The following is a 21,349-nucleotide window of genomic DNA, read 5'->3' as shown; positions in this document are numbered from 1 at the left end:
TTAGAAATTTTACAAATTTTTTATTATATAAAAAAACAAAAAATAGAAAAAAAATGCAAGAACTATTGCATAAGAAATTTCAGAATTTATTTATTTAATTTTTTAAGAAGAACTCATAGTGAAGCTGTAAATAGTTGGGGAAATGTTGGTTTTTGTTTGGAAGCTATTTTGTTGTGTTTATTTCCCTTCATAGAATTTTGTTCTTAAAGAATAGAACATGAATTGGATTCAGAAGCTTTTTTTTTTCTCTGATTGAATGCATCTAACTGGAGTTGTTATTTTATGTTACTAATATGGACAATTTTAATAAAATCTTAAAACCCAGCTTAGTGCTAGGGAATTGGACTTCCTGCATTCCAAAGCTGGGTTTCAAACCACTATAAATGCAGGGTGGTATGTGCCCCCTCAGGTCCTATGTAGCCCATTCCTCACTAATAAGGCTTGGGCTTGCATGTAAATGAATAGGATGAAATGGATCTAATATTTCATTTTCTGTTGTGTTAGGATGGTAATCAATCTGTAATCATCTTAGAAGTAACTTGTTACCTTGGCATCAATACATTTTCTACATATATAAAAACATTTTTTTTCCAGCAGTTGTATTTTTACTAATTTCATCTGAGGGAGAATTTGTGCATGAGTGCTTTTGTCAAATTGTGTATTGATTACCAATTACTTCTTTTGATACTGTCAAAATGATGCACATTTTATTAATTTATGCTAAGCACCTCCTTAAATGTCTGGATTTTACTTATCTTTCTTCCTTCTCTTTTCTTTTTCTTTTTTTGATTCATTATGCTGAATATGAGATTCTCCTTATATTTTTCAGGCTGTACTGGAAACTGTGGCTAAAATTACTCATGAGAAAGCCAAGAGAAACGATACACAAGAAGCAAAGTATGAATGCATAACATGTTTTTAGGGTGCAGAGTGATTGCACCAGTAGCTTGAGGCTATCATCTGTTATCAAAATAGAATTACTTATTTTTTTCCCCTGACAGTGGTACAAGGTCTTTCCAGTTTCAAGATGTTTTTTCTCTGGATAATGAAGGTACTGATGATGTAACGACCTTGATAGATAAAAAGGTATGGTACAACTTAGGACTTGTACTTTAGGACTTCAAAATAAATGTTCCAGGTTTAATTTTTTGCCCTGCTAACTGTTTCTTTAACTTAAATGGTAGGATAATGTGTTTGTGATGTCAAACAAGAAATCCAAGTATCCAGTGCTACAAGTGGATCTAAGGTTGATTCCTTTTATATTTTTCCTCTCGACTGCTATACATGATCATTTGAATCTTTTCAGTTTCATTAAATAACAAGCAAATCATGTTGTATTATTCTCAAAATCTGTCATTGAAGTTGTTGAATATTAATCTTACATATGGCTATTGACTGGTGTATTGAATTTATCATATTCCATTTCTTGCAGATTAATTTCCGATTTAGTGGTTGTAATAGTTTCTGCTGCCATTGGTGGAATTATCTTTTCCTGCCTGGGACAACCGGTTTGTATCTGTAAAAAGTAGCTGCATTTAGTTTTTTTGTCACCTAAACTAGATTAGTTCTCTTCAGCTTGATCTTCAACTATATTCAATGATCTATTTAGATGTTCATAGAGCTCACTGTTTCATTTTGGCTATATATGGTAGGTTATTGTGGGCTATCTTCTTGCTGGTTCAATTATTGGACCAGGGGGCCTAAAATTCATCAGCGAAATGGTACAGGTATGCTGTTTATAAAGGCTATCTCGTTTTCTAGATAAAATTAAATCACCAACTTGTGGATTCTTTTTTTTTTGGGTTATTTATTTATTTATTTTTGTGAATCTCTAAAGAATTAAATGTTTTCCATTCTCCTACACTAACAGTAACTAGTCAGTTTTCCTCTTATTACTCAGCTAGACAAGATTTAAACTTCTCAGAGTCTGCCTTGAATCAATATATTGAAATTTAGTGTTGATGAATGCCGCCTTGAAAGTTCGGTTCCTGTAGTCATAGGGAATTTGTAGAGATACAATTGTACATCCTCTTGGTATTGTCTGTGCTAGCTGGGCTGGTGACTTATTACAGGGTAGGGTTGTTAGCATTATTATGGGACTTAAGAGAACAGAGATGAGAGGTTACTCTTCGCTCATTTTGGAAGTGACTTGTCCATATGGTTTTTTTCTTTTAATAAGCAAATAATACGACTTTATAAATAAGTGCCAATATGATAAGCTTGAGATCTGGCTTAAGTGACAAAGGGTTGGGATAGGGATGTGAAAGGTTTTAGGTTCAAGTCTCCAAAGGGACAAAAAGGAAAAAGCAGGACCTGTCAAATAAAAAAAAAGAAAAAAAGAAAAAAAGAAAAAAAAGAACGGAGGAAGGGTTTAAAATAAGAGATTCTTGATTTGTTTTCTTTATGATGCACGCTCATCTTTGTAACGCTAACATAGAGGAATGGAGGTTGATGTCATAGCCAACATTAGGGCCTTTATGCATGCTTTGCTGAGGTGTTTTGTCAAATTGATCTTCATGCCTTTTACTTTGGTCTTATTCTTTTTTTGGACTTCAAAGACGATATGAGATCTAATTTATTTCTATTCCTTCTTTTGGGTCTTAGCTACTAAAGATTTTAAGGCTCTCCCCTCAATGTTATTCAACTCGATTAGGAGGTGGTATGTAGATCAAAGGGTTAATATAGCAAAGGGAGGAACATTGCTTCGGGTCCATTTTGGTTGGTTTCAGATCAACTCTTAACTAGTATTTAAATGATGTACATGTCCTAGTATTTTGGAGAAGGTTTCTCCTCTTCTTTTGATCAAAGTTTGTATATTTTGGGAAGGATCCCTCATCCTTCAAGTGGACTTTTAATTTATATAAATCAATATTTGTTTTTGATAAAAAAAAATTGATTATGTAATTGCCTTTCCTATTGGCTTTTGGGAATTGTGATAAATTTAAAGACATCTTAGTCGGTTCTTTCTCCTCTGTTTTATTCACATATTATTGCAATTTTTCTTTCAATCACATTCTATCCATTTTGATGTATATAGTTTTAGAAGTTAAACTAGTATGCATTCAGTCAATTATGTGCAGTGATTCTGTCAACTACTTGACTTGTGATGAGTATTCATATGACATGTCATTTCTTTTTTCTTAATTATTATTTTTATTACAGGTTGAAACTGTTGCACAGTTTGGTGTTGTCTTTCTTCTTTTTGCTTTGGGGCTGGAATTTTCTTTGCCAAAGGTATGTTATCTTCAACTTGGGAAAATTTTATTATCAAACTCATACACAATAATGTTACTATGAAATATTTTCTGGTTATTATATTTTACATTTTTTCCCTTTGTTGATGCAGTTAAAAGCTGTGGGACCTGTTGCTGTTCTTGGAGGGCTGCTTCAAATTTTTATATTTATGTTCTTGTGCGGTGTAACTGCCATGGTATGGTGTTGATAATCAATTATTATGTTGACTGTAATTATCGAATCTGGTTTTGTGGCTCTTATATAAATGGTTGCTAAGCTTCAGAATCTGTTCACTTTGTAGTTATGTGGAGCAAAGTTGTCGGAGGGTGTATTTGTTGGTTCCTTCTTATCAATGTCATCAACAGCAGTGGTACTTTTTCTGAACATTTCTGATACTTCACTATTTTCTTCTCTTGGTTGCCGCAAATATGTCATGTTTACGCTTCTTCCAATTTTCTTTTACTAGGTGGTAAAGTTCCTGGTAGAACGGAATACTAATAATGCTCTTCATGGTCAAGTTACTATTGGGACACTTATTTTACAGGTATAGTTTCAGCTGGAAGATCTATCAACAATTGAATAACATATCAAGGCAAAAAACTTGATTTTTTGGTGCATATCCATACATTTCTTCACCATGGAATATTTCAGGATTGTGCTGTTGGTTTACTCTTTGCTTTGCTCCCAGTTTTGGGTGGTAACAGTGGCCTTTTGCAAGGAATGATATCAATGGGAAAGCTGTGAGTCCATTTCTATGATTTTGCATGTTTTCTGTGATCTTAATTTTTCTTATTTCAATTATTAGCCATCCTGTGTATGATGAATTTTCTATGATGACTTATATGTTATGTTGTAAATTTAACTCTAACGAAGATAAATTGTTGATTGAATTACATCCATTTCCCTTGCTCTGATTGCCAAATTCTTTTTTTTTCTTTTAATTGCATCATTCTTAGAATTAAGCTCATATAGTTGATCTTCTTGAAGCTGACCTGTATTTTTTTAATTAAACTTTTAGGCTTCTGGTTTTATCCATGTTTTTGACTGCTGCATCAGTGCTATCCTGGTCATTTGTTCCTCGGTTTTTAAAGCTGATGATACAACTATCATCTCAAGTGAGTAATAACCATGCTTCTGTATTTCCTATTTTGCTTTTGATGAACTCTACAAGCTAATAACAAATGCATGCAATGCTGTGCTCTAGAGTATGTATTTTCATCCAAAAGAGATTTTTTCTAACAATGAATTAGCAATTGCACATAAAGGAGTCACGGCTATTAAATCTGATCATATGAATATAACTAGTACCTGTACAATGGGTTGATTCACAAACTGACCCAGAAAAATCATTAAAATTTTAAAATTTTAAAAATTGTGAATAATCTTGACCTTGTGTTTGAGGTGGTCAAGGACTAATTCAAGTGAATGATAGAGAAAATGAATTGATCAATATTGTGGATGGGCTACCGTGTTATCAAATAGGCTAATTGCTTTTGTGAACTTGATGAACCTGGTTAGATGGTTGGTCCAAATGCAGGTAAGCCTAAGGACGGACTATGTTCCAAAGGGACATGATGGGATGTGTAGAAATAAGGATGAAGGACTATGTTCTAAGCTGAAAGTGCTGAAACTGAGATTGAAGATGTGGAATAAAGAAGTTATTGGTCATGTTGCTGTTCGAAGGGAGCTGGCTTTGAATCAGGTGGGTTTTTAGGATTTTAAAGCAGGAGGTTGTCAGACGGGCAGCAAAAGAAGAGTTCCGCAAATGGACCATATTAGAGGAAGTCTCATGGAGGCAAAAGCCTAGGGAGATTTGGTTAAAGGAGTGGGATAAGAACACCAAATTTTTCCACAAATGGCTAATGCTCATAGGTGGGAGAATTTTGTGGCCAAGATTAAGGTGAACAGGGAATGACTTATAGAGGAATCCAAAATTAAGCAAGGAGTGGTTTGGCTTTTCACCAACTTTTATTCGATGCAGGAGATTGGAGATCATGCATTAGTGGCATCTCTTTCAAAACTTTGTATCATTAGGAGGCAATGGGCTTAGAGGGGTCTTTTTTAGAGGAGGAAGTGTTTAGTGCTTTATTTGATTTAAATGAGGACAAAGTTGTTGGCCCAAAGGGATTCACTATGACTTTTTGGCAATTTACTTGGGATTTTGTGAAGAACGAGGTGATGGGGTCCTTTTCGGATTTCTTTGCCAACTGCAAATTTGGAAGAAGTTTAAATGCTACTTTTTGTTTTTTGCTTTAATCGTAAAGGAGGGTGCAAAGGATTTGAAAGATTTCAGACCAATTAGTTTGGTCGGAGGTCTTTATAAAACTTTTAGCAAAGGAGTTGACAAATAGATTAAAGAAAGTGGTGGGAAAAGTGGTATTCAAGTTTCATAACACTTTTATAGAGGGGAGACAAATTTAAGATGGGGCCCTTATAGTGAATGAAGCAATTGATTCAATGTTGAAGGATGGCTCTAATGGTGTCATTTACAAGTTGGACATAGAAAGAGCATACGACCATATCCATTGGGCCTTTTTGTTTGCTCTTATGGAAAAAAATGGATTTTGGCTAGAAATGGATTTAGCTAGATTCAATGGTGCATATCCACAACTAAGTTTTTCAGTGTTGGTTAATGGGACTCCTTTTGGTTTATTTTAGAGTTCGAGGGGGTTTGAGACAAGGGAGTCCTTTGTCACCTTTTTTTGTTTGTTTTGGCTAGTCTTGAGCCGCCTATTGGAGAGAGCTAGGGATGAGGGCTACTTGTTAGGTTTCAGGGTGAGATAGAGGGGGGAGAGGTGGTGGAGGTGTCCCATCTCTTGTTTATAGACAACACCTTTGTCTTCTGTGAGGATTCCCAAGGGCAAATGACTCATTTAAGTTGGCTGCTCACGTGATTTGAGGCTTTATCAGGGTTGAGAATTAACCTGGATAAACATGAATTGATTCCAATTGGTTGTGTCAAAGGAGGCTTGGGTGGCGGATCTGTGGGATGATACAGGAGGACTGGGACATTGAATCCTGCGCTTTACTAGGAACTTTAATGATTGAGAGTTGGATATCATTGAGACTTTCTTCTCCATGCTGAGAGGGAAATTGGTTAGGAGGGACGATAATGACAAGGTGGTTTGGAAAGATGCTAAAAAGGGATTGTTTTTAGTCAAATCTTTCCATACAGTTTTGGAAATGGGGAGGGTAATCCATTTTCCAATGAATATTATTTGGAATTTGTAGGTCTTGTCCAAAGTGAACTTCTTTGCGTGGGAAGCTAGTTGGGGAAGAGTTCTAACTTTAAATAAATCTCTAGAAGAGAGGGTGACCATTGGTGAATAGATGTTATCCATGCAAGCAGGAGGGGCAGTCTATTTGATCATTTACTTCTTTATTGCTCTAAATCAAGGATTCTATGACACCTATTGTTTTTCTTATTCGGGGTGGATTGGGTGATCTCTTCTTTGGTAAAAGTTTTGCTCTTAAGTTGGCAAGGCTCCTTTGTAGGAAAGTAAAGGAACAAGGTGTGAAATGTTGCTCCTCTTTGCATTTTTTGGACAATTTGGTGGGAACGTAATCAAGGAGCTTTTGAAGATAAGGAACATTATGACCAATTGTTAAAACTCTCATTCCTTTGTAATCTCTCTTCTTGGGTTAGCGTGTACTTAAGTGAAGGCTCAATGCCTTTGTTTGATTTTGTAGAGTGGGTGGGGTCTTGTTGAGTGCCAAGGTGTTTTTTGTACTCTTTTTTTGTGAGCTTGCTTTAGGTGCTCCTTATATACATTTTGTGTACATTGGTGTACCTTGTTCTTTTACTAATTTATACATACCTTTCTTTACCTATCAAAAAAAAAAGGGATGAAGGGATTCATATAAAGGGAGTTATAGGTCTTAACAGATAGAGAGGGGAGACGGGCCTGATTTATGTTTCAGATTTGAACAATGATTAGACGACAAACTATGAAAGTATTTAGAGAAGAGAGGAAGGAAGCTCATAAAGAATGAGAAAACATAGGTAATAGATGAGATGTCATTTCTGAGCTCTTCTTCTTGCACCACCTTCAACTTGAATTGAGTAATTTATCTGGTCCATCATAATGAAATTGCCAAAGGTGCAGTCGGGACACTGTTGTACACTAACAAGCTCATTACCATCAAGAATTAGAGGATATCTTCATTGTAGAATACCTTAAATGAATTATAGAGTCACACAGTAATGATTAACTGAAAACTTGCCTGCTTTGCTGGTTTGGTGCCTGGGTGGGTGTTAAACCATGAACCCAGTTCATGTTGCTTCATTCCATATTACACAATCCGTTTTGTTTATTGTAGCTTTGGTTAGATACTTTTTGATTTAATTAGCATTTCCTGTTTTGTGGAATCTTCAGACAAATGAACTCTATCAGCTTGCTTCAGTGGCTTTCTGCTTATTATCTGCTTGGGTAAGCGTACCATATACTTCCTTTATGTTTATTAAGGCTAAGACTGTGTTTGTTGCTGCAACATAAGTTTGTATCTATGTTATTATCTTGGAAGTCAAGTACTTTGGTCTCTCTTTTGTCTTCGTGCTCTTGAATTTCCAAGATGAACCTTGTCACATCATCACTGCACCTTAAAAAGAAAATAGTATTTTTCTACTTGGTTTCAGGATGAATTTTGGCATTACTATGACTGAACACTGCATCATGCCATAAGAAAATTCAAAAACTAAACATTCTAAAGACAACCAGTTTAGCAAGTGTCCAAGGCACTTCAATAATAAAGTTCCCAGTAATGTCCAATATTAGACTTTTGAAACAACACCTTTAATATGCTGATGAAATTCCAAATTAGTATCAACAAAATTTCTGAAAAGTACATGTTCAAGATTAACAAGGTGGACTTACCATGGAAAAGGGCAACACTTTTACTGAAGTTTCTATATTTTAAAATATAAGTATTAAATAAAACACCATATGTGAATAGTTTAGACGTAATACTTTCTAGTTTTCCAATAAACTTGTTCCCATGAAATACAAATATGCATATTACAATTCATATGATTAATATTCTAATTTCTCACTTCTGACCCCAATTATGTGGATATAAACTTCACAACCTACAAAAGAGAGTCAAATGTTGAATAAAGAAAACTTGTACAAGTCTAGCCACCTCATATTGCAGTGCCAAACTTCAATCATGCAGTCAATTCATGAAAAAGAGAAATTAATTAAATTTGATCACATTCCTAAAGAATTTCTCATCCAAATTTAATCACATGGATTAACATTTTCTTGCAGAATCTACAACACTATATGCTTTTTTTTTTTTTTTACAAGTAAATGAGTATTGTATTAATAAAAAGGTATACACGATGTACACATACAAAAAACCAATAGGGACGATAACACAACTGCACCCTACGGGGAACTTAACCAATCCACAAAATCTATCAAAAAAGTAATGCTACCCCCCATGCACACTCTAATCTAATCCCAAAATAAATACAAAAAAGAACTTTTAAAAGTTTGATCTAAGGATTCCCTATCCTCAAAAGCTCTCCAATTTCTTTCCCTCCAAATGGACCAAAAAATGCAGAGAGGGGCAACTTTCCAAGCCTTCTTCCTTTTTTTGCCAACTAGAACACCATTCCAACTTAGGAGCACCCCCCTCACAGAAGAATGCATCACCCATTGAAAATGAAAAAGAGCACAAACCAGCTACCGCAATGTACTTGCTTTCGAACAATGCAAAAGTAAATGATCTCCCGATTCCTCTTCAGCCTTGCACATGTAGTACTTGTTTGGCATCCATCCCCCCTTTTGAGTTGATCCAGTGTCAAAATCTTAGACCAAGTTGCCTCCCAAGCGAAAAAGCTGGTTCTAACAAGGGCCTAAGAGTTCCACATTGTATTGTGTGGGAAAGGCTCCACTCTTCTACTAGCCAGAGAAGAGTAAAAGGACTGGATTGAAAAATCACCATCCTTAGTCTCCAACCAAACCATGACATCAAAAGTACCCAAAACAGTGGAGTAGTTATGCAACCTCCCGAATAAGGCATCTACCTCCTCTATCTCCTAATCATTGAATTGTCTAATAAACCTTGGTCTCCAACTACCCCCATCCCAAACATCTACCACCCAAGCATCCTTAAAGGAAGCTATATAGCATAAAGATCCGGGAACTCATCCCTTAATGACATATCACCACACCATCTATCTTACCAGAATTTGACCCGATTCCCCGAACCAACCTGAAGCCTCGTTTTATCTTTGAAGGCCTCCCAACCATTTCTAATTGTCTTCCATACTCGTACACCATACCTCCCTCTCACCTCCTTTATGCACCACTCCCCCTCCCGAATCTTGTACTTACCAATAATTACCCATTTTCAAAGAGGGTTCCTTTCTTTCACAAATCTCCAAGACCATTTACCCAAAAGTGCCTTATTGAAGAGAGAAAGGCTTTTAAACCCCCCCATTTTGCTTCTCCAAACACACAATCGACTAATTAGCCAAATGAGACTTTTTCTCCAACTCTCCTCCCCACAGGAATTCTTTTTGAATTTTTTCCAATCTAGCCACCACTTTTTTAGGGATAACAAATAGGGACATAAAGTAAATGGGCAAACTAGGTAAAGTACTCTTAATCAGCTTCTGCCTTCCACCTTTTGACAAATATCGTCTCTTCCACAAAGCAAACCTTTTTTGGAACCTTTCCTCCACAGCTTCCCATACCCTACTAGTAAAGAGCATCCAAGGGGAGGCCTAAGTAAGTGGATGGAAGAGAACGCACCTTACAACCTAAAACCTCGACAAACTCCTCCAAATTTAGAACCTTCCCAACGGGAATCAATTCACTTTTCTCCAAATTAATCTTAAGACCCAAGCATGTCTCGAACCACATAAAAACCTAGCTCAAGTACTCCAAGTTTTCCTTACTTGTATAAAAAAACAATGAGAGTATCATCAGCAAAGAACAAATGGATACCTCGACACCTGCATCATTCCTCTCTTTAACTCGGAAACCCTTAATAAAACTACCATCCTTTGCCCTAGAGATCAAACCGGAAAGGATCTCCATCACCAAAAGAAAACAAATAAGGAGACAAAGGATCTCCTTGACTCAACCCTCTAGAGCTGCTGAAGAAACTAGAAGGAGATCCTTGTTTCAACCCTCTAGTGTTGAATCTACAACACTAAATGTTCTGCACATTTAGTATCAAATCTTCTTGTCTTAATGTGATATTTTATTTCAACAAATTAGGAAGTCAAAATTTTCAAATATATAGTGAAGCCTTAATCATTACCTTCCTCTTGAGGCAAGTTATTGTTGAATGCATCACAACTCAATAGGCCCAGGCAAATTGACATTGAAACTGATAAAACAAGTACACGTTGGAGGAAGATTTTCCAACTATGATAAAATATTAAGGTTAAGTTGTTCATGAAATCTAAGACAAAAGCAAAAATAAAAAATTAGAAAATAAATTTTTTTAGTAACAATACAACATGTAATAATGAAAAAAGGTTTGAGTATTTTAAATGATGTGCCTTTCATCTCAAACCATAGCCAACTTTAAGAACACATCAAGGTCTCCATGTTAGATTTTGTGGATTGGTTAGGCTCTTCGTAGGGTGCAATTGTTGGTTTTTGTGTATTCACGCTTATTTGTTTTTTGGGTTGTTTGTATACATCGTGTATACCTTTTATTTTTTTAATACAATTTGCATTTACCGATAAAAAAAAAAAAATTGTTGGTGTACTACCCTATCACTTGTATTACAAAGTTGACTTTGATGCAACTATAGATATAAGAATAGCATAGATGTGTTTGATCATTTTCTAAAAAGTTGGATATTTAACACTATCTATCTTCCACCATATCAAGACATCAAAACTAGGACAACATGGCACAATAGGCTCCTCTCATGTTGCATGGGTTTGGTTTGAGTGTCAAATATGGATGTGTGTAGGTGTCTTTATTCTTCACAACTCCAATTTTAGGATACGGGGGTTTGGCTAAAAGGAATCCACAAAATGGGTATGGGTACTGGGATATAACAAAATAAAAGAAAAATCAACTGAAAATAAATTGGAAGTGAAGATATCCTTAAATTCCCACCTTTTCCCTCTAATTCCCTTTTTTTCCTCTTATCCCCAAATATTCCTACAAAATTTCACTTTTTAGCTAACTCATCTTTTTGTCTAATGTAATTATTGTTAGAAAGTTGAAAAAAAATAAAAGGATATTAATGAACAAATCAAACAACAACATCTACAATAAAATAGGAGTGTCCAACAAGGATCCCATACCCACAGCCATATCATGTTGTATCAAAATGGGTACACTGGGTGAGATTGAAGGATCTAGGTATCGTAGGGTTCCTTTAAGTAATGGTCTAACTTTGGCTTCACATGAACCACTTCAAAGCAACGATCAACAAATAAATAACCAATACATCAAAAGAATGACCTTATCATAATAGATGTGAAGATGATCCAACTCCATTGGAAGAAGCTTGGTGGCTCAACTTAAGACTTTAATTGATACTCATAAAACAACTTGTAACAAACTTGGACAGACTTTTTCAATTTTGTTTGAAGCTTCCAACCCATAAATTGTTGGAAAGTACAAGTAAAAAAGCTTCATCCAAATGCTATTGTCATCATGGAGTGACACACACAATAGTACTTATCAAAATTTTCCAAAATAGATAAGGTCATTGTTCTTATAACATCAATGGAATAGGTGAGCCAATCATGCAATGCTTCTCTAATTTCACAAACTTTAACAACATTGTTACACTGAAAAACTACTCTAATATCTCTCATATTTTGTTGTCATATCCCACTCTTGTTTTGATGACACATGTGTAGTGTTTTTCATGTTGCTTCAACCATGGGAACACATCGTTATAAGTGATAACAGTTGATAGTATCAAGTGTGTAGATTTCCACTGTGTTTTCAATCAAGGCATTACTTAGTGCATGAAAACTTTCCACTCTTGATGGTGTTGCTAACCAAAATAAGACATTCTCATGAATTTTGTGAATCTCTACCCCTATGAGATTCAAGCCATCCTTCACAATCAAGTTCAACATGTGTGGCACATTGCATATGAAGTAACATCCAATCTAAGAAAAGTGAAATAGTCACAAATAAATTATCCAAAAAAACATTAATTGTCAATATTCCATTGAAACCAACAATCCATTAAAACTTCATTGCTTTTATATGTGGAGGAGGCACATAAACAAACCTATCAAAAAATTACAAAACTTGCGATTAATACAAGTATTATCATTAAAGAATAAAATGGACAAAAAAGATAAAATAAATCAAACAATAATATAACTAATTAAATAATCCGATGATATAGTGATGAACACAAGTCAATAACTCGTGTTGTGATAGCCATGTTGCTTTTCTTTTGCTGATGTCCACATATCAATTGTCACTACAACTCAACTTTCAAGGTTTCCCTAGTTCTTATAAGTTATATATATAAAATATTAGATATAAGTGTTTTTTTCAACCTCATAGATACTTATTATAACGATCCACTCTCAATCGTGTAGGTATTATCCGCTTTAGGCTCAAAGAGCCCTTACAGTTTTAAAACACTTGTACAAGGTTAAGAGAAGTTTGTACATATATAGCATTAGGAACTTTTTCCACTACCCAATGTGAAATATCACATTCGCCCTCCCATGCAGACACAATGTCCTTGTTGTATCCTACGGGATTACGAGGCCAAATAGACAAACTCCTCTTGTAGGGCCAAACAAACAAAGTCCCACGTTGAGTTTAGGATTGACTCTGATACCATTTGTAATGGCCCACTTTCAATCGTGTAAATATCGTTTACTTTGAGTCCAAAGGGACCTCACGACTTTAAAATGTATTTATAATGTTAAGAGGAGCTCATACATATGTAGTGTCATGAACTTTTTCCTTTATCCGATATGAGATAGCATAATAATGTTTTTGGGGTGAGGTTAATTGTGATATCCCACATCAGATAAGGGAAAAAGTTTTTGACACTATATATGTATGTGCTCTTCTTAACCTTATAAATGCATTTTAAAACTGTGTGGGCCTAAAGCGAATAATATCTACATGGTTGGGAGCAAATTATTACAAAAATTATGATATCCCACATCAAATAAGGGAAAAAGTTTCTAGTGCTATATATGCATAGGCTTCTCTTAACTTTGTAGGTGCGTTTTTAAGCCTAAAAAACCCTTTCGATCCAAAGTGGACGATATCCATAAGATTGGGAGTGGATTGTTACAAAATAAAGTCGTGAAAACCCTTTGAACCCAAAACGGACAATGTCTACACGGTTGGGAGCAAGTTATTATAAATGTTTTTTAAAATAGTAAACGAAAGGGAATGAACTCCAAGCCCAATAAAGAATATTAATACAACTTTATGGATCAAACATTTTTAATTATGATTACAAATAGGAGATATAATGTACAATTTTTTTCATAAAAACTTCTGAGTTCAAATATGCTAAAACATCTAAAACTTTTCAACCAAACATTTTCATATTTATGTCAATAATAATTTCATATCAAATCTAATAAATGCAAATGCATTCAAAATATTCTTACTCTAATTATCAAATAACTAAAGGTGCTCAATTAGGTAGGACTTTGTTGCTAGGTTAGGTGAGACTTTACAAATGGGTGACTAGCATCAAATTTGTTCATTTTAATGTGGACAGAATCAAATACTAGTACTCATAACCTCTAACCAAACCCTTAGAGGTTAGGATCAAAGTAATTACATTCCTCATCTGAAAATGTGAAGGTCAACAATTTTATCTTATTGACTAGGGTCAAATAGACAAACACCCCTTATAGGACCTAATGCATAAAGGTCTACATTAGGATCGAGAATCGACTCTGATACCATTTATAACGATCCGCTCTCAATCATGTAGATATTGTCCCCTTTGGCCTCAAAGTGGACAATATCCACACGGTTGAAAGCAAGTCATTACAAATAGTATCAAAGCCAATCCCCAACTCTAATATGGGTCTTTGTTTTTTCGGCCTTGCAAGGGTATTTGTCTATTTAGCCTCGTAATCTTATGGGACACAATAAAGACATTGTGTTTGCATTGAAGAGGTGATTGTGATATCCCATATTGAATAGGGGAAAGAGTTTTTGGCGCAATATATGTATAGATTCCTCTTGACCTTGTAAATGCATTTTAAAACCATGAGGGCCTTGAGGGCCCAAATTGGAGGACTATATCTACATGGTTGGGAGTAGGTCTTTACAGTTATCATGTCACATGTTCTTATATTGTGGGAAAACACCTTAAACTAAGGTTGAAGGCTACTAAATAGATCCCTAAGGCCGATATAGGCAACAACGAAAAGAGGATACTTTTGCAATATAATTGCTCATGCATATTTTTACCTCTAGATATCTTGATCAAAAGCAAAACCCCCAAATTGCACCTTTCCATCATTCATTCTCTTTGTTAGTAACAATTGCTGCTTAGTGTCAACATTCTTTCGATTTATGCACCTTTGTAAATAGGCATGCAAATGTTTTGTCCTGTTCTTGCAATTAACCTTAGGTTTTGAATTGCAATGATTACAAATAGCATAGTCATGTCCATCTATTGTTATTTTTCAAAATCATTACACACTAATGATTTTCAACTTCTTCCAATGCCATATTGTTTAATTTAAAACAAATGATGAAAAATAAATGTAGATAATAATGTTATAGCATATCAAGGAATCAAAAAAGCTATGAAGACATGTTGAACTTTTAGAAAGTTTCATGAGTCTAGTGTGGATTTATTGTTGCAAATGCCAAGAGCAGAGAGGAGGCTGGAAATTTAAGGTTTCAAGAAAGAAATGTAATTTATACATAGGAGGAGGCAGAGCAATATAAAACCAAACACATCCTGAACCTATCTGGGTCTTCAAAGACCTCCCCAAACCCAGCCTGAACCCCAATGAAGCTCCCTCATGCCTGTCCCAATAGGGGTGGAGTGGGCTGGGTGACCCTATAAAATCTAACCGATTGCCAGCCCCAGGAAATTAAGTTGTTGAAAATTTCCAGAAAACGGGTTGCTGGATTTTCTAGACAGCAACTACTTTAGGTACAAACTTCATGGTAGAAATATGTTTACCATTTTATGAAGATAAAGAAATCATGCCTCCAATAATCAAACCAAAACACTCAAAATTCCATTAATAAAATTTGAAGCTCATTTCCGTTCAAATTTCATGGAGTTTTATCATTATTTTGGATGAACGGTTAAGGTGTAGGGTACTGTCCAGTGCTGTTATGCTGGTTCTTTGTTTCTAAGTTTCTTTTCTTTGTAGTGTACCTTGTATACTTTACAGGTGTATTTGGTTTTGCCCCTTTCGTGCCTTTCTATATATTTGATATCTTCTTGAAGAAGATAATGTGATGCTGCACACAAAGAATTTAGTAATATTGATTCATGGTTTCTAAGATTGTTTTATACATTGATGATTTTAATGCTTGAGTATGGTATATGTGTTAATGCTTAATTGGTACTAGAAAAAAAAAAGATAAAATTTAAATATGAAAAAAGAATAATGTCAGTGGTACGTGGACATTTTTTACCTTTAGAGTAAGTGAATTTGAAGATATTGAAGCTGCAGCAGAATATAATTCCCAACACAGATTTTCTACATGTCTTCTGAAAGTTTCTCTCTCATCATGTGATTTTAATGCTTTGGTATGTCCTGCAACATTTTCAGTGCAGTGATAAGCTGGGCCTTAGTCTTGAATTGGGTTCATTTGTGGCTGGGGTTATGATATCTACGACTGACTTTGCGCAACATACTTTGGACCAGGTAAATCAAGGCCACTGATATTATTCCATTCATATTGATGTATTTATCACAATAGCCCAAACAAATTTCATATATTATTCTTTCTTTTTATTTATTAATTTTATGACATTTTTATTTTCAATTAATTTGTTAAAATTTTTTGGGGACTCCTCTCTCTTTTTAAATTTTAAATTTAGTTCATTTCAATTTGTTAATTTTATATAGCTTAAATTTTATTTCACATATTAAGGGATTAATCCAAAATAATTTATACCACCATATAGCTTTTTGCATGTTGTGTGGATGTGGGAACTTCCATTACTTAATCAATTTCCACCTTTCTCATTCTAGCAATGCAAATTAAAGCAATACCTTGGATGCTGGAAACATAGAATGTGGAAAGGGAAAAATTAAAAAGTGTAACAGACATTATAAAGTGTACAATGCCACAGAGTTGGCAAGAACATCCAGCAGGCATGCGCTTTTCCATTATGGTTTTTCTTATGAAGTTCGAAATGAAGGAAAGGTTCATCTTAACTAGGTCATGAGAGACAAAGTATGGCTATGCTGGACTGATAGCTTACACGTTCCTGCATTGTGAATATATATGGAGCCTGCTGGTAGTGATCTGGGATATGCCCTTCCAAAGAAAGGATCTACATACTGCCATGCGCATATGATACATCACTCAAATAATTTGAAACACAGCTCATAATCAAATAAACATGCTGGGCACATCATTCTGTTTTTCGACAGATCACCATCCAAGCCTGAAATGCGGCGTACTTTTTATGCAAAGTTACCTTTTTGATATAGGTAGTGCTGCTCTAAGTCTATAATAAATGGAATGGTACCTCCAGATAAATGAGTGGTTATGCTTATGAATTATTATATGCTGAATGTAGTTTCCTAGTAGAAGTTCCCTCTTTACTTCAACTGTAGAATTCTCCAAGTTTTTATCATGTTTCTTTTGTCATAAGAATGAATTTTCTGTATCTGTCGCTTTTCTATGTTCTAGGTTGAACCGATCCGGAACCTATTTGCAGCTCTCTTCCTTTCAAGTATTGGAATGCTCATACACGTGCAGTTCCTATGGACCCATGTGGATATATTGCTAGCATCGGTTATTCTGGTTGTAGTTGTTAAAACAGCTGTTGTTGCAGTGGTCACTAAAGCCTTTGGATATAGCGTTAGGACATCTTTCCTTGTAAGTTGTCTTCCTAAGATTTTTTAGCATAACTTTGATTTATATCAGATAAATTCAACATATAATCTGGTGATAATTTTCCCATTTGGAAATGTTAGGTTGGAGTATTGCTTGCTCAAATAGGAGAATTTGCTTTTGTTCTCTTAAGCCGGGCTTCGAATCTTAAACTTATTGAGGTGCTCTCTCTCTCTCTCTCTCTCTCCCTCTCCACTCCTCTTGTTCACTTGATCACTAGTATGTATATACATGTGTATTCTGTGTGTGTCTGCACTCTTGTGTGTGTTACATCTATATAATTGGGCCCATCTCTGCACAAACTAAGCCTTGGTGAATGTATGAGATGAGATAAGTTGGGCTTTGTCTGGGTATTGGATCATATGACATTCTTGTATGCATGCCAAGGGGGAATGCTGTCCTGATTTTATGGAGGATAGTAGCATTTTCAATGCTTCCAATTGTAGCCAAATGCTTTAAAATAAGAAATGCTGACTCATGTGTCACCATATTCAACATGTTTGCCAGCACATAAGTCTGCAAGGTGTCATGCTCAGGCTTCCCCCCCTTTTCTATGAGGCGGGAAATAAAGTTTGATTTCAAACTTGCCTCCATTTCCTCATTATAAATGTTGTCCATTATAACCTCACATTCCTTCCTATCCAGCTGCTTCTGAAAAAATGATGCTTTTTAAAGAACTTACCTGAGACTGCCAACTCACCCCCAGAAAAATTGTATGTTGCCCCAACATTAGTCATAATAAACTTTGACGTAATCCAAAAGCATCTGCTTATTACTCCAGATTTGCATTTGGTGAGAGCTTAAGAGCCTGTTTGGCAACGTTTTCTAAATTAGTCATGAAAAAACAGTTTTTGAAAATAGTTCTTAATTGGTTTTGGAAATAACATTCTATTTGGAAACTCATGGAAAATAATTTTCTTGGTTTATTTTTTGTGAAGGTTCTATGCACTCATGTACACTGCAAATGCTCCCAAAGTATTATCCATATTTCATTTGGTTTTTTTAACACTCTACACAAAACACTTGAAAACATTTTAAATTTGTTCTAAAATTAACTTGTTTTTAGAACAAATTTTCAAAAAACCATTTTTAGTAATCACTTTTTTAAAGTTAAAAAATCATTTTTTGTTCTAAAAACCATTTTCTTTGTTTTCTTCTTTAGCACTCTTTTACATTATCAATGTTAACAGATTCTGTTTAATAATTTAGGGGAAGATGTATCTTCTTCTACTTGGGACAACAGCTCTTAGTCTGGTAAGTGTCTTTTACAGAAAACCTTGGTTCTCTCTTTCCTAACTTGCTTTGTCATAGACATATAGCACAAAAGCTTTTGAGTTTTATGAAAATTTACTAGTGCTGGATAAGTAAGCTAGAGTACGTTTCTACACCAAGAATTTTTTTTTTAAATAAGCTCTGCTAATGATTATCCTACAGGTGACGACTCCTGTCCTGTTCAAACTGATCCCTGCGGTGATGCATTTGGGTGTTCTCATGCACTGGTTCCCTTCAGAGAACAGCAATCAGAATGAGGTCTCTCTCTCACTGTTTAAATATTGCAATTTTCTACTGAAACTTAGGCTTCATTTGGTATAGCTTACTGTTTTTGGCTTTAATTAAAAACTAAAACCAAAGCCAAAGTCACAATTTTAAAGGGTAATATTAGTATCAACAAAATTTTATCAAACATTAAAAGAATGTTTTGTAGCTTCTACAAGAGTAATATTTTTCTTGGATTCCATATTAAGTCGTAAGCTCTGTGAACAAAATTAGCATATAAAAGATCTTATTAAGCTTAAAAAAGAATTTTTGACTTCTCAAAAGTCAATCCAAATCGGGCCTTAATATAGAAAGCACGTTTATTTGTTTCTTAATTATGTTGCAGGAGAGAGCTTCCGTGCTCGAATCACGTGATAGATTATTGTGACCCTTGGAGTACATTACTGTGGCTCTCGAAGCTAGATTTTGAAGAATTTTTTAATTTTAGAGTTTTGTCTTACAGTCAATTCCATCACCGAAGCTTCATTGCAGCATCAAGGCATGATCAGCTCCCCTGAAGCTCACACTGGAGCCTTGGAGTTCTCATGTACATATGTATTCGTTTATATTCTTTCCACATTGTACATATATTCTTTTTGTCCACCGCTGGCTCATACAAATATGTTGGGACGTTATTATAAACTGAAAATTCCATGCAAAATCCTACAAAATTGTTTCCCATGTCCTAAGTATTTTTCTTTGAACAAGTGGAGAGGTATTTAATAGTATTTTTATCTTGCCTGATTCATGATGTCCAGTTTTCTGACACTAACCGGTGCCAACTATACAGGATTCAGGTTTGCTCAGCATTACTATCCACTGTGAAGCCATGCGCCCAAGATGGGATCTGCAATTGTGCGTCCCTTTTTGGTTTTGGTAAGGTTTTAAATGACTTGAGAATCGGACCAAGAGGGTCGATTTTAATTAAACTGATGCGGTTGGAACTCCAATTGAGAGTCCTTGTGGGTACTCCTTTTAGTTCAAGGATTCATCTAAATCTATTAAGTACTTTAAGACAATATATATTTGACTGTAAAGAATAGCAACGATGGCTTTTAGGACTGCTGTTAACAAAATATATTAAGAATGCGTTTGACAGTGTTTATACTCCTTTTAACACTTAAATTTTTTTATCTTTCAAATATAAAAAATAATAGAAACATTTCTTAAAATTATTATCAAATACATTCTAAATTTATATCTTTAAGACATAATATTATCATATATATTTGAAAATGTTTTTTAAAGTTCAATTTTTAAAAATTATTGTATTTTTTTTTAGAAGCCCTTGAAGTGATAAGTTACCAAGTGATGACAAATTTTCGATGTTGATTAGTTAGTAGGCGATTATTATTATAAAATTAAGTAGTATTTTCACCATAATACTCTTATCATTCAGCTTTTTGCAAATATTTTCCTACTATGGTCCCAAAGAAGCCACAACCATTATAGCACATACAGGTGAATCTTCCATATTTTGTTTCTTCGTTCTCTCTTATTTTGTAATGAGAATATCATGAAAACAAGCTCAAAAAGAAAAGGAAGGATTGAAGTTGCAAAAATGAAATGAAAATGACAATATATACTCAATTCAACACCAAAATGATCAAAGAAATCATAAAAGAGTAAAAGTGAAAAAGAGAGGAATTCGAAAAGGAAACCCAGTGTCAAATTCACATAGAAGGCAGCTTTTGGACAAGGTAAGGGGAATGAAACTCAAACTCAAGGAGGATGGGTAGATGGTAATAGAGATATTATTTTTATGCTACCAATGATGGATAACATTCCAAAGAAAATTCTGGTGCAACTAAAATCCCTTTAATTAAGATAGACTAGAATTTTTTGTAGAAATATTTTATGTTCTTACCATCTACACCTTGTTCATTTCGTTATCTCTTTCACCCTCTACATCTCTTAGGTCTAACATGGGATGACTTGGACTTTCTTTAAAAAAAAAAATCAATTTAGGTAGTGTGGACATCGCATTTTTGCTCGATGCGTTCCTATTTGATGGCGTGACTCGTTTTTCATTTTATTTATTGAAAAATATGATTTCTTTAGAAAAAGACTTGAAGTCGCCACTTATTTTTGTTTTATTTTTAAAGAGAAAAACAAAATAAGAAAAAAAAAAACCTTAAGTATGACTCCTGAAGGAAAAATAAGTTTGTGAAAAACCAAAGTTAGGTTCGAGGGTCAGGTTACCTATTAGGAAGATACGATGGTGAGTCGTAGCACCTCTCTAAGCCCTATGATAAGGTTTCTACTAAATAAGGTGAAACAAGTATGATAATTGATAAGGAAATCAATAGATATCAATGATATGATCAAATAATAAAATGAAACATGCATAAAAAATAAGCAAAGTGGGAATGAGATAGCAACAAGTAATAGTGCGCTATCATGAAACAAAGTTGGTTCGAGTATAAAATCATCACATGCATATCAAAGAGTAAGATAAAGATCAATCAATATTCATTAAGCATAACAATTGACAATCAGAAGAGAAAACTCATATGTTTGGCCCCCACTAAAGCCCAATTTATCTTTA

The 21,349-nt window shown here is 34.6% G+C and overlaps 1 protein-coding gene across 5 annotated transcripts in view; it reads left to right on the top strand.

Annotated features, from left to right (window-relative positions):
* Positions 1–19,902, top strand: part of LOC100241309 (K(+) efflux antiporter 5) — a 32,987-nt gene extending 13,085 nt beyond the window's left edge. Inside the window, exons 3-21 of one of the 5 annotated variants that reach the window (XR_002032203.2) lie at positions 830–897; positions 1,002–1,086; positions 1,185–1,246; positions 1,433–1,508; positions 1,653–1,727; positions 3,163–3,234; positions 3,347–3,430; positions 3,536–3,604; positions 3,701–3,778; positions 3,886–3,974; positions 4,253–4,349; positions 7,611–7,664; positions 15,969–16,064; positions 17,062–17,250; positions 17,349–17,426; positions 18,475–18,519; positions 18,700–18,795; positions 19,148–19,348; positions 19,592–19,902. Coding sequence is in view for 4 of the 5 variants with exons in the window: in XM_059743457.1 (XP_059599440.1) it covers positions 830–897; positions 1,002–1,086; positions 1,185–1,246; positions 1,433–1,508; positions 1,653–1,727; positions 3,163–3,234; positions 3,347–3,430; positions 3,536–3,604; positions 3,701–3,778; positions 3,886–3,974; positions 4,253–4,349; positions 7,611–7,664; positions 15,969–16,064; positions 17,062–17,250; positions 17,349–17,426; positions 18,475–18,519; positions 18,700–18,858 (1,476 nt within the window). In the remaining variant the exon portion in view is untranslated. Of the gene's footprint in view, positions 1–829; positions 898–1,001; positions 1,087–1,184; positions 1,247–1,432; positions 1,509–1,652; positions 1,728–3,162; positions 3,235–3,346; positions 3,431–3,535; positions 3,605–3,700; positions 3,779–3,885; positions 3,975–4,252; positions 4,350–7,610; positions 7,665–15,968; positions 16,065–17,061; positions 17,251–17,348; positions 17,427–18,474; positions 18,520–18,699; positions 19,546–19,591 lie in introns of those variants that run through there. The other 4 variants (XM_010664059.3, XM_010664058.3, XM_002269318.5 and 1 more) reach the window with 4 other exon arrangements.
* The last annotated feature ends 1,447 nt before the right edge of the window (positions 19,903–21,349 follow it).

The sequence above is a fragment of the Vitis vinifera genome, chromosome 16 (assembly GCF_030704535.1).
Source record: "Vitis vinifera cultivar Pinot Noir 40024 chromosome 16, ASM3070453v1".
Taxonomy (NCBI): Eukaryota; Viridiplantae; Streptophyta; class Magnoliopsida; order Vitales; family Vitaceae; genus Vitis; species Vitis vinifera.
Note: the sequence above shows the minus strand (reverse complement) of the source record. Positions and strands in the feature narration are given on the sequence as shown.